General features: G+C 49.5%; 2 protein-coding genes across 3 annotated transcripts in view; one reads left to right on the forward strand and one right to left on the reverse strand.

The window, feature by feature from the left end:
• DPP7 (dipeptidyl peptidase 7) overlaps nt 1–12,053 on the reverse strand; it is a 33,013-nt gene that overhangs the window by 3,366 nt on the left and 17,594 nt on the right. For both annotated transcript variants that reach the window (XM_075060530.1, XM_032777747.2), the window contains exon 8: nt 11,401–11,461. In XM_075060530.1, the coding sequence (XP_074916631.1) occupies nt 11,401–11,461 (61 nt within the window). The remainder of the gene's footprint in view (nt 1–11,400; nt 11,462–12,053) is intronic.
• Nucleotides 9–11,386, forward strand: LOC116823285 (kelch-like protein 13). Its single transcript, XM_032777746.2, has 4 exons — nt 9–2,009; nt 4,065–4,317; nt 7,442–7,602; nt 9,715–11,386. The coding sequence occupies exons 1-4, from the start codon at nt 957–959 to the stop codon at nt 10,105–10,107; spliced, it is 1,860 nt and encodes a 619-aa protein (XP_032633637.1). The 5' UTR covers nt 9–956; the 3' UTR covers nt 10,108–11,386.

The following is a 12,053-nucleotide window of genomic DNA, read 5'->3' on the forward strand; positions in this document are numbered from 1 at the left end:
TGCCAAGCAAAAAGACAGAGTTAAGCTGGGCTGTCAGTAGCTCAATGGCTGCACTACCCAGAGCGACCCCAAAGAACTCAAGCTGAGAGACCAGCCAGAGAAGACAGAAGGAGATCAGGGTGTGTGGACAGGGTAATGGATCTAGAAGGCTGGGTGCCATTCTGAGCCAGGCTGTAGTAAAGATCACAGCTCTCCACCTGCCTCGTCATTAGATCACCACCATCTCTTTGCTGGCTGTGGGAGAGCCTTCTCTGCAACACCCAGCGTCCGCAACAGGCCCCCTGGGTCTTTTTGCCTCATTGGCTCCCATCTCGTTCCAAATCTGGTCTCAGCCCTACAAGAGTCTGACTAATGCACTTCAGCTGTTGTATAGTCTCACACACAGACTACCCCAAACTGAATGCGCAAGGTTAATGTCTGACCACCCCCCAGGATGTATTTACTGCAGCTTCAAGACAGCAACTTAAGCAAACTGGCCAATACCAGCCCTGCAAAAAGAGAGAATTTTGTTTGATCACGAATTGAAAAAGGGAGGGTGACATGCCCAGACTTGCCCAGCTGAAAACAAGTACATGGCCTATACAAGTCAATCAGGCGCAGCATGGGAGCTGGAGGACACTGGGCACCTTTGTGTGGATGAATAATTGGCAGATAGAGAAGAAAAGGAAGGACTGTTTGCTGCCTGCCACTCAAATGACCTGCTCATATAGTAGCCCAAAAGGAACACTACAGACAAATGCTAGCCGTGGCTTGGTCTCCTCTGCCGAGCACACAGCACTTGGTGCTCCTGCCGACTAGAAGCCAGGATTCGGAAGAGTCTGACATACACAGCTCCCCAAGAAGTGAAACTAAAGGCTCCACTGAAAACCCCTACATGGGGGGAAGGAGTCACTCCTTATAGACACCTGCAGAGAGATTCCTGCACCCCTCCTGGTCACAAGGCAGCTTTCAGAGGGATGTCGCTCAGCACTCAGAGCCAGTCTCTCACATCAGACACATACCTGGCTAAACTCCTGGACGGAGCATGCAGCCTCCGCTCACAGAACGCGCTGTGCGATGTAATGCTGGAGGCAGATGGGGTTCGCTTTCCAGCACACAAGATCATTTTGGCTTCAGCGAGCAATTACTGCAAGATCCTGTTTGTTGGAAACACGACACGTGCTGGGAGCCCCGATGCGAATGTGCAGCTGAAAGCCATCAGTGCTGGGGGGCTGAGGAATGTTCTCAACTTCATTTACTCCAACAAGCTGGAACTCTCCTTACAGAACGTGGAAGAGACATTCAAGGCAGCAGAAACCCTTCTCGTCCGGGAAGTGATCAAGCTGTGCTTTCAGTTTCTGGAGGATGGTCTGAATCACAACAACTGCCTGGACACACTCAACATCGCTAGGAGGCTTGGTCCAGAAGAGTTGAGACAGAAAGCCATGTATCACATAGGGCGTCACTACAAACAGATACTGACTGATCCTCGGTGCATGAAGGAGCTGGACAAAGAGACCCTGTGTGAAATCTTAGACAAGACAGACATGGCAGGGTGCACCGAGCTGGAGCTATTCAACGGTGCTGTAAGCTGGCTGTTGCATGACAGCGCGAGGCTAAAAGGAGCGGCAGATATTTTAAGGCGAATCCGATTTCCTCTCATTCCTCTGTGGGATCTGCAGAGATTCGTGCAGGAAACACCCATTATGAGGACAGACTCGGAGTGCCACAGGTACCTCCAGGAAGCTCTAATCTACCACTCCCAGCTGTACGCTCAGCCAGTCCTGCAGACCCAACACACAAGCATCCGCTCCAGCTCCTCTATGCTGCTGGTTCTTGGTGGCAGAACCACGGATAATAGAGTCTGCAGAGACATGTGGGCTGCGGATGAGAGCTGCAGTGCATGGAGAAAGATAGGTGACCTCGCCATACCCATCTACAACCACTGTGTAGCTGTGATCAATAACTTCCTCTTTGTCATCGGCGGCCAGTCCAGATTTGATCCCGCAGGGAAACATCCTTCAAACGAGGTAAGGTAGTTGAGGTTAGAAGGAATCAAGTGACTGAAGGGAGTTTAGTACACACAACAGCTCAGATGAGCTAAGGCCAGTTTCCCCACTAGATACCTAAAGTCAATGTTCAGAGGCACTGAGCTTTCACAACTCCACTGATGTCAGTGGGGGTCGCAGGTGTCCAGCTTAGTTAACTGGAAAAAAAAAAATCAGACCCCTTATTTAGCTGCCTAACGTTCATTGGAAAGCGCTAGCCTTGAACACGGCAGAGACAAATAGCCCAGCTGAGATTTTCATTTAAAAGAGCTGCCTGGCACGCGAACAGTCTCCCTCCAGTTCACAGCACTGCTCAGGATGGCTGCAGAGTAATGACCGGGTTCAATCACTCGTCACTCTCCTGGAGAGGTATACGAGGAGAAGTCATGTTTGAGGTCGGACCGGAGTCATCTCCTCCAGGCTGCCCAGGGCAGGTCTGCTCCGACAAGGTATTTCCTAGTGCTCTGTCCAGTTCTAAAATCCCTCTGGGGATGGGGCTCCCACCATGTCCTTTGGGAGACAAGTTAGGCCAGGCAAACTCTCCATCTCTGTTTAGCACATTCCACTTCCGTGGATCACCTCAGAAACCCTTGTACGCCAGCCCCAAAACAGGCCAACCTCAAACACCTGACGTAGTAGAACACCAGCCCACGTCCATCAAGCCTCTTGGCTTTGATCTCTGCTGCCTGACCCAGTCCTGCTGAAGCAGGATCATATTCAGACCATACCCTCTGCCACAAGAATTGCTCTAGCCCTGGCAAGAGTTACAGTTCGACTCTCCTTAAAAAAAAAAAAAAGCACCTCCATTTCTCTTGCCCACGAAGGGTGAATACCGCCAGCTCCAGTGCCTTGCTCCTGCCTAGGAAGTAAGACGCCATTGTTTCAGGGGTTAGCTAGAGAGTGTTAGCCCAGTGTAGCTCAGTGTCCCACTTGCTAAATGTCACTTTGTGCTAAGAGCCCAAACTGGTTTCCCCCCAGGGTCTCCGGGAAACTCTGCCTCCCAAGCAGACTTAACGTGGGGCGGCGGGGTTAGGGAGGCCGCAGGAAGCAGCACAGTGCTACCAGCATCCCAGAGGCTCTTCTGGTCTAGTCCCTTCAACCCCACCCAAAAGGGTCAGTTCTGCCCAGGAGACGGAAGCTTCAGACCAGGCTGGAACGCAGCACTGGTCAGTTGATGGCAGAAGGACAGAGGGTGATAGCGATGCTGTGTCTTCAGCAGAGTGAATTAACATGCCAGCCTGGCGGCTGTATAACTTTACCCACGGTCAAGCCAAGTTCTGCCCAGTACGGAGGATCACACGGGTTTCCAGCTGGAAGCCTTGTTCTGACAGCCATCTCTGTGGTAGTTTCCCAGGGGGCAGGTGGGATTCCCGAGACAGCCCATCTCTGTCATGCTACAGCACAGAGCCTTGTACCAGGTTCTTATCACTTGCCCTGTTTAAATAAGTAGCTCAAGAAACACATACAGCTTTCACTGTGACCAGATATGTGACTTTGTGGAGGGGGTGTTGCATAGATCTTACCCACACACGTTTAGAAAAGCTATGCAGCATTTAAGTCCCATATGCAGCCAAGGCTGTGCAGGTTCTTTAGACTTGGGGCACACTAAGTGCCATTGAAAGGAACCATTCCAGTTGGGCTTTATTAGCCCTCTCAGCTGAAAGGGGGGATACACAGGAATCCCGGGCTGTGCCTGTAGCACATGTAGACGTACTGTGCTAATTCTAATCCAGCTCGCTTGTGAACTGGAGTAGTGAAGCTGTGGCAACACAGGCTTAGGCATGGGCCAGCTGCCTGAGTAATTATCCGGGGCATTAGGCAGTCTTGTACAGCCCACATTAAAGCCCATGAAGCTGCAGCCTCACTGCTCTGGTACCCAGGCTCGGCCGATGAGAGCTAGATCAGGTCCATCTACACAACTTGAGTCACACCCTGAGTGCAGTGCATAGCAGTTCTTAAAGCCATGCCTGTCTCCCACCAGACTGGCTAGCTAACTGCCTGGTGCAGTGACTGCTGTTCCCTCTATTGTGATCCTAGGTGTTCCGCTTTGATCCCCGTGACATGTCATGGCTCCAGGTCTCCAGCATGCTGGAGAGGCGGACGCGCTTCCACTCAGCTGTGCTGTCTGATCGCATCCTGGCTGTGGGCGGCGGGACGCTGCTGGGGAAGCTCACCAACACTATGGAAGCATACCAGCCTGCGGAGAACACGTGGGTGTGCGCTGCTCCCTTCCCCATGCCAGTGGCTGATCATGCAGGCACCACCCACAAGGGAATCCTCTACATTTCAGGTGACGCTGCTCTTGGAACGCACGTAGCTACTTTGCTTTTACCAGTAACCTTACAAGTCAAGTAAGACTGGACCTGGATTGACCAGGGAAATCTATAGTGCAGTTTGGGACTGGTGAATCAGTAAGTGGTGCTCCTCCTCCCGAACCAATGCCAGCCGTTACATCAGAGGGCAGCGTCTTGCAGAGAAGACTTACAATAGGATCTGGGCCAGCTGCAGTTAAACATCCCATTGCACGTTTTGTCAGAACAGGAATTTTGACCGTGTTGTCTTGGCCAAATTCCAGCTGCTTTCCTTTAAGAAAGCAAACTAGGGTGAGATTTCCAAAGCACTGCTGCATGTTTAGCCACACACGTGACATGCATTTTAATGGAAGATGTGGGACTAAATCCCCTGCACTGTTCTGGAATGCTCAGCCTAGGCAATGAAGCACAAAAAGTAACTAAGTGTAAGCTCTTCAGGGCAAGGGCCAGCTGATGTTTCTGTACAGCGCCTGGCACAATGAGGCCCCAGGCCTTATGCGGACCATGGGCACTACTGCAATACGATTTAAAAGAACGTTACTAAGGTTGCAAAGTCAAACACTCAAAAGTTAGAAAATGCCAAAATTAAGGTTGCCTGGGCAACCCTAATTTAGCCCCTTTGTGCGTAAGCACTTCCATACATTAATTACATGGTCACATACTGTTTTTTCCACAGGACCCCCTGCATCATTCATCCCACGCCCCAAAGCATGGGGACGCTAGAATTTTTCAAAGAAAAAGCTGCCAGAATTTTCTAACATGGCAAAACAATGTATTTTCCTCTAGCCTCAATCTTGGAAATGCTACACTGTTCTGGTTGGAATTTTCCTAAAAAAGGTTCAGCCTGAGGCAGACACCTGTCATGGAAAAATTCAGTTCAATCATTTAACGTTTTGACAATGTTTTATAAGGTTCTGAAAACAAGTCTTATAAATGGGAAGTGTTGGGCACCCACCATAATAGGCAGTTCTACCAGCCCCACCTATGACATAACTACCTAATGCAATGTGTTAAACACAGCTGGAAATACAAAAATTAAGGGTTCCTTCAGCAATTGTTAGCTTGGACACATAATATAATGTACCGTCATCACTAGTCCCAGGGCTGCCCGGGGGGCAGGGGCAAGTGGGGCAATTTGCCCCGGGCCCCGCAGGGGCCCCATGAGCCCTAGCCTGGTGGCGGTCCAGGTCTTCGGCAGCATTTCAGTGGTGGTGGGGGCCTTCAGTCACTCCGGGTCTTCGGTGGCGAGAGGCCCTTCACTGCTGCCGAAGACGTGGAGCTACTGAAGGGCACCCGCTGCCAAAATTCCCCGCGAGCCCTGGCCCAGCGGTGGTCTGGGTCTTTGGTGGCATTTCGGCGGTGGGGGCCCCTTCAGTGCTGCTGAAGACCCAGAGCTGCCAAAGACCCAGTGCTGCCGAAGACCCAGAGCGACTGAAGGGCCCTCCACCGCCGAAATGCTGCCGAAGACCTGGACCGCCGCCAGGTGAGTACAAGCGCCACAGCTCCCCCTCTTTGCCTCAAGCCCCCTGAATCCTCTGGGCGGCCCTGGCTAGTCCTGTCTCATGTCAAAAGAAAGCACATCATTAACGCAATGACATTTATGGTATTGCTTGTGTGCTATAAGATGATTTGACATTGCAGAAGGAACCTTTTGGTTTTTGACTTTCATCAGTTTTAAGGCTAGAAACAATCATTGGGATCGAGTTCCCGGACCTCCTTGATTTGATTTTAACTGTACAATCTGCATGGTGCATTTAATATATAATTATACCGTGGTATCTTAGGAGAAGGACACTGAAGTGTTAAGACTCGGAGATCAGTTCTACCTTAGTGTCCAAATAAGCATAAAAGCCCCTCTGAAATGGCACATCTTAACCACCAGATCCAGTGCAGCCAGAGTGAGCGGCTGACATAGGTCGGAAGGATGGCCTAGTGGTTCAGGCACTAGCCTTGGGCTTGAGAGACTGGGATTCAATTCTTGGCTCCACCACCGACTTCCTGCAGGAGTTTAGACAAGTCCCTTAGCCTCTGTGTCTGTTTCCCATCTGTACAATGAGGATAAAGATGCTCCCCTACCTCCCAGGGCATCGTGAGAACGAATTATTAAAACCACTGTGAAGTGCTGACATCCCATGGTTCTGTCTCATTGAAGTTAGAAAGGAAGATAGGACTGGATCACTGAGTCTAGTCCCCTGCTATCATAGGCAGCCCCATCACCGAATCCCATTCATAGTACTAGCCCGCGGGGTCTTATCCACAGCTGTGTCCAATCATACTGAACAGTTCAACATGCAGTGCTGATAGGAGAGCTTCAAACAAAACGTGCTGTATCCAAGCAGACAGCCTGGGGGTGGAGAGTGTTTACACACAATCTGGAAAACCTGGGAGTTAAGTGTTGTGTCAGCCACATTTGACCTCCTGTCCTCCCTTATCTTTATCTCCAAGACTCTGCCTGTCTGCATTCTTCAGTTCAGTGAGCATGAAGGGGTGTGCAGCCTCCTGCCTCAAAGACAGCAACTGATCTGCTGCAGCCCTGAGATACCCATGGGAGGGGTGTCTTAGACTCAGGGAACAGTTTGAGAACAGGAACTGGCTCAGATTCAAGAATCAGGCAAAACTTGAAAATTGAAAGACGTTTCAACAGGTTTCTTTTTAAATAGCCACTTTTGTGCATCTCTGCACGCCCTGGTGCCCAGTGGAAACAGATCCCCCAAGAGCAGCTGTTCCTGCTTCCTGGTTGGGTTGGAAATACCGCACGTGCCACCATAAAATCTTGTGAGGGAAAAATGTGTTTGCAGGAAACACTTTTCACATCCAAGAGGTTTGATTTTTAAACCTCCAGACCTCTCGATGCTTATCTGGCACACACCACTTGTAACAACGTCCTGCCCTTTCTGGTGAGGAAGCCCCTCTGCACTTTGAGCAGGAGAGACAGCTGGGTCTTCAGGGTACCACATGTAGCTAGAACACTTTCCTCTCACCATGACATAGGCAGAGATGGCTGGCAAGGCCCCCTTAATGCCTGTTTGCAGAGTGCAGAGAGCCGCTATGAGAACAGCTTTAGCAGGGCAGAGGGATTCTATTCTCGCTTCTCTCCTCCAGGGGGCTTTTCTGCTGGCAAGACCTTGAGGGACACATACAGCTACCTGCCTCGCCTCCGGCGCTGGATCGCTAACCGTGCCATGACCTTTGCCCGCTGTGACCATGGAATGGCTGCAGTCAGAGACAGGATCTTCTGTATTGGAGGCAGGACTTTAAATGCTGTAAGTTGGGCTTTATTTTTATAAGTGGCCAGGTGGTGCCCCAGAGGCAGGCTTTCTTCCTACAGGTCCTAATCTACAGCACTGTATTATTCCAGTTTGATGACACTGTAAACTTCATTAATTTGGGTGGATTCCAGTCTTGCTTCAGTGTACGAATGCAGTGGTGGACCAGGCCAATAAGCCTGTACAAATGCCTAGGTCCATAACATCGTTTTCATGAGTTGCTGCCCTGTTATAATCAAATCCTAATTACTACCAATATCAAGAATATTTACAGCATCAGTGGAAATGTTTTAAAAGCCAAATCATTCCTTTGCAGTCACATCCTAATGCAGGAGTGAAACTGACGAGCCGATTCTCCTCATACATGCTGAGAGAAATGCAGAAAGCAGGCAGGAGAGAGAGGAAGGATGGTCTAGTGGGTAGGGAGCTAGCCTGGATTCAAGTCCATGTTCTGTCACAGACTTCCTTGGACAAGTCACTTAGCCCATGTCTACGCTGCAGCAGCTATAGCAGCACTGCTGGGACTGCAGCTAGGGTGCCACAGTGGCGTAGATGCTTCCTACATCGAAGGAAGGGGTTTGTCCATCAATGTCGGTGATCCATCTCTGAGAGATGGTACCTATGTTGATGGAAGAACTCTTTTGTCACCTAGCTGTGTTAACAGTGGAGGTCTGGTCGACCTAACTACATCACACAGGGCGCAAAGTGTTGACAGCCCTGAGCAATGGAGCTAGCTCAATCTAATTTTTAGTGTAGACCAGGCCTAAGTCTCTCTGTGCCTCAGTTCCCCATCTGTACAATGCGGAGAGTAGCGTTGCCCTGCCTCCCAGGGATGTTGTGAGGATAAATACATGAACAATTGTGCTGCACTCAGTTACTACAGTAATGAGGGCCATAAGAGAGAGAGAACTATCAAGTAAATCAGGTTTCTAAAGCTCTTTCCATTTTACTCATTGCAGGGGGTTAACATAGGTGAGGGCTTTTCTTTTAGAATACGCTGTCCTGTGGCAGCCTGCCTGGCAAAAGGATTCTCTGAGTGTCTCCACACTCCTCCAGAATTCAATGTGTAACAAGCAACCCTGCCTCGGGCCATGCACCATCCTTCACTGACGGCTCCTGTGGCGTTCTCAAGCACTCTGCCTCCAGCCTCTTGCTCCATAGGCAGAGGCTCAATGCATAAGGATACACATGGTTTGTGTTAGGTATCAGAGGGGTAGCTGTGTTAGTCTGGATCTGTAAAAGCAGCAAAGAGTCCGGTGGCACCTTACAGACTAACAGATGTACTGAAGCATGAGCTTTCGTGGGTGAATACCCACTTCGTCAGATGCATGTGGACCACAAAGCTCATGCTCCAATACGTCTGTTAGTCTATAAGGTGCCACAGGACGCTGTTGCTTTTTATGGTTTGTGTTATTACTAACCTACAACTCATTAGTGATGGAGCAGTTTTTCAGGCCTGCCTTTAACTGGATCCCTCTGGTTTTGTGCCTTCAGTTTTGGCCACCTGCATATCCCAGCATGGTGCCCTGATCTGCAGATTCAGACAGGTAGCCAAGTATCTAAGTGGGTTAAATCGGTGGGTGCAAAACCACTGGCCCTTGGAGCCTTTGATGTAGAGGATGGGTTGATATAGATGGAGCTGCGGATGACACCTCCTCTCCCCCAAGCTTCATCTTGGCTGCTGTCCATGACATGACACAACACAACCCACCATTCAGGGGCTCCCCCATAGTGCGTTATATCTAACAGGGACAGACCAGAACTTGGGCTGTTTCAGCTCCTAGGTGCACTTGCTTTTCCCTGCATTCCCTCTCCATTTTCCAGAGAGGAATGACCCCTCTTCAGAGCCATTTTCTGATACCACTTTGGTGTTTCATCTGGGTTTCTTAGGATGCTTTTAAATTAACTGCTACATTTCAGCTGTGAATGAGGCACCCTGAGCCCCCTGGTGGGCAAATAGTTTAAGAACACAATTTGCCTTTAACCATGTCTTACGACGCTGGCATCACTCACTGGGTGGGGGATCATTAGATTGAAAGAGTCCAGTGCTACAGTTCCATCCACCCAAGCTGTCATGTGGCAAATCAGTGTTGATCTGGTTCGTTGCAGGCAGAGGAATGGATTCAAGTGAACGAGACGGAACATTACTGTCCAATGACTGACCAGTGGACCACGCTAACACCATTCCCCTTTGGCTGCTGCCAGTTCAGTGTCACTGTGCTCCACTCTAGACTCTATATCACAGGAGGCGGATCGCTGCGATGCATGAGTAAAGAAGATGGTGTGTTCATCTATGATCCCGATGGGAGGATATGGAAGAAAGCTGGCTCCCTGCCTCAGGCTTTGGTCGATCACGCCTCCTGCATGATTAAACTGTCCTGTGAGATGGCAGCTGATCAGCAGGAGAGAGGAGTGAAGTGCTCACCCTGTGGCAACAGCAGAAAGAGATCCACTCTCAGCTTGTTCATCACCAACAAAAAAGAGCCCCTCTCGGCTTTTTAGAGGGAGCAGGAACTGGATCTGTGAAGGAGCTCCTCTGATGTAGCACTTGGCAAATGCCCTAAGCATTTTAAGAGGTCTCCTCAATTCCTAGCCAAACACTGCTGCTTGGGATTTAGGAGCAGCACATTCTTGGCTTCACATTAGCATGTTGCTGGCGTGCACTGCTGAGGTGGCAGTGCAAGCAGAATGAATGAGGAAGTGGAGGCATGTCCTAGCCGCACTGCGCTGGGCTGGATACTTCTCTAGTTTTAAAAATAAAGAATATTTTCCCTTCTAAATCTCTAACATATGCAAACCTTCTTTGAAATGAACAAAGATGAAGTTTAGAACTACTCTATTTTTTAAAAAAATAACTAAAATATTTTACTCAGAAAATTGCACACAAAGTTCTTTTAAAATGTCAAACATCTCCTTACTAGTCCCCTTAAGTCTATACGTTATATACCCTCCCCCCCACTGAGAAGCCCAATATAAACACAGAGATGCACAAATTTTAAGGCCAGAAGGGGCCTTTAGGCTACTTGAGGCCCAGTCAGCATCCAGCTGTGGCCCATATGGCGTCCTTAAGGCCGTACAGGTCATATATATCTTGTGTGGCTGTGGCTCATGTAACACAGAGAGCTGCATGTATGACCCGCAATGGTAAACGGGTTGAGAACCACTGAGGTAGTCTGGCCTCCTGCAGACACAAGCTAGAGAACCTCCAGCAGGGACTGCTGGATCGAGCCTGTAACTTTTGATCGAGCTGGAGTATGGGTAAAATTTTCCAAAGGGCCTAAATGACCTAGGAGCCCAAGTCTCACTGAAAGTGCATGAGGCTGAGACTCCAAAGAGCATAGGGGCATGTCTGCAAGAGCCGATGGCAGCGTACGTAGGCATGCTGATTCCAGCTATTGTCTAGCTAACATGGGTAACAACAGTAATGAAGATATGGCAGCCCAGGCTAGCAACCCAAGGACCTACTCGGGGTCCCCAGCAGGCTTGTACTGTGGTTGCTGGCCCATGCCAACACATATTCCCTACTACTGTTCCCCTTGCTAGCCTCACACCTCCCCTGGCAGTGCAGACATACCCTGAAAGTCACTTTTAAAAAAATGGGCAAGACCCAAGCTAATAGTTACGTCATGTGGGAGCTGAAAGGTTAATTCATTGTCTGGGAAGTGTTAAGGTCCCTGTGCCACTGCAGTGCAAAGTGTTCCATAGCTCCTAAAACAATATGGGAGAACTCAGCGTTCACAAGGGCTTCTGAAGGAGAGAGTTTCAAATAAGACAAACCTAATAAAACTAACTCACCGATAAGAGCCGCTAGTCCTTTAATATTGTCCTGGTGTGCAAGGATCTGGTCACAGCCAACCTGGATAAGGGGGACACACACACTGGTCAGTTTCCAGACAGATGTTTTAAATGACAAGCAATTAGAAGTTAGTTTGGAGGGCTCAGTTTCACAAAGAGATTATCCTGGAAGCTTAAAAAACAATGGAATGAGGAGAAAAACTCCACTCAGACTTTGAGGCCAGAAGGGACCATCGCGATCTAGTCTAACCTCCTGCATATTGCAGGCCACATACCTCACCCACCCCCTTCAGCAATAAACAGTAACTCAGCCAGAGGTCAGAGGACTTACAGACGTCAAGTTATAGAGATGCCACCATTTTCTCTAGTTTAAACCAACAAGTGAACCGTGCCCTCACCACAGAGGAAGGTGAAAACCCCCCAGGGTCTCTGCCAATCTCACCGGAGTGAAAGTTCCTTCCCAACCCCAAATATGGTGATTGGTTAGACCCTGAGCATATCGGCAAGACCCCCAGCCAGACACCTGGGAAAGAATTCTCTGAATAACTAACTCAGAGCCCTTCCCATCTAGTGCCCCATCTCCGGCAGTTGGACATATTTGCTACTAGCAGTCACAGATGGGCCACATGCCAAGGTAGGCAATCTCATCATGT

This window comes from Chelonoidis abingdonii, chromosome 24 (assembly GCF_003597395.2).
Source record: "Chelonoidis abingdonii isolate Lonesome George chromosome 24, CheloAbing_2.0, whole genome shotgun sequence".
Taxonomy (NCBI): domain Eukaryota; kingdom Metazoa; phylum Chordata; order Testudines; family Testudinidae; genus Chelonoidis; species Chelonoidis abingdonii.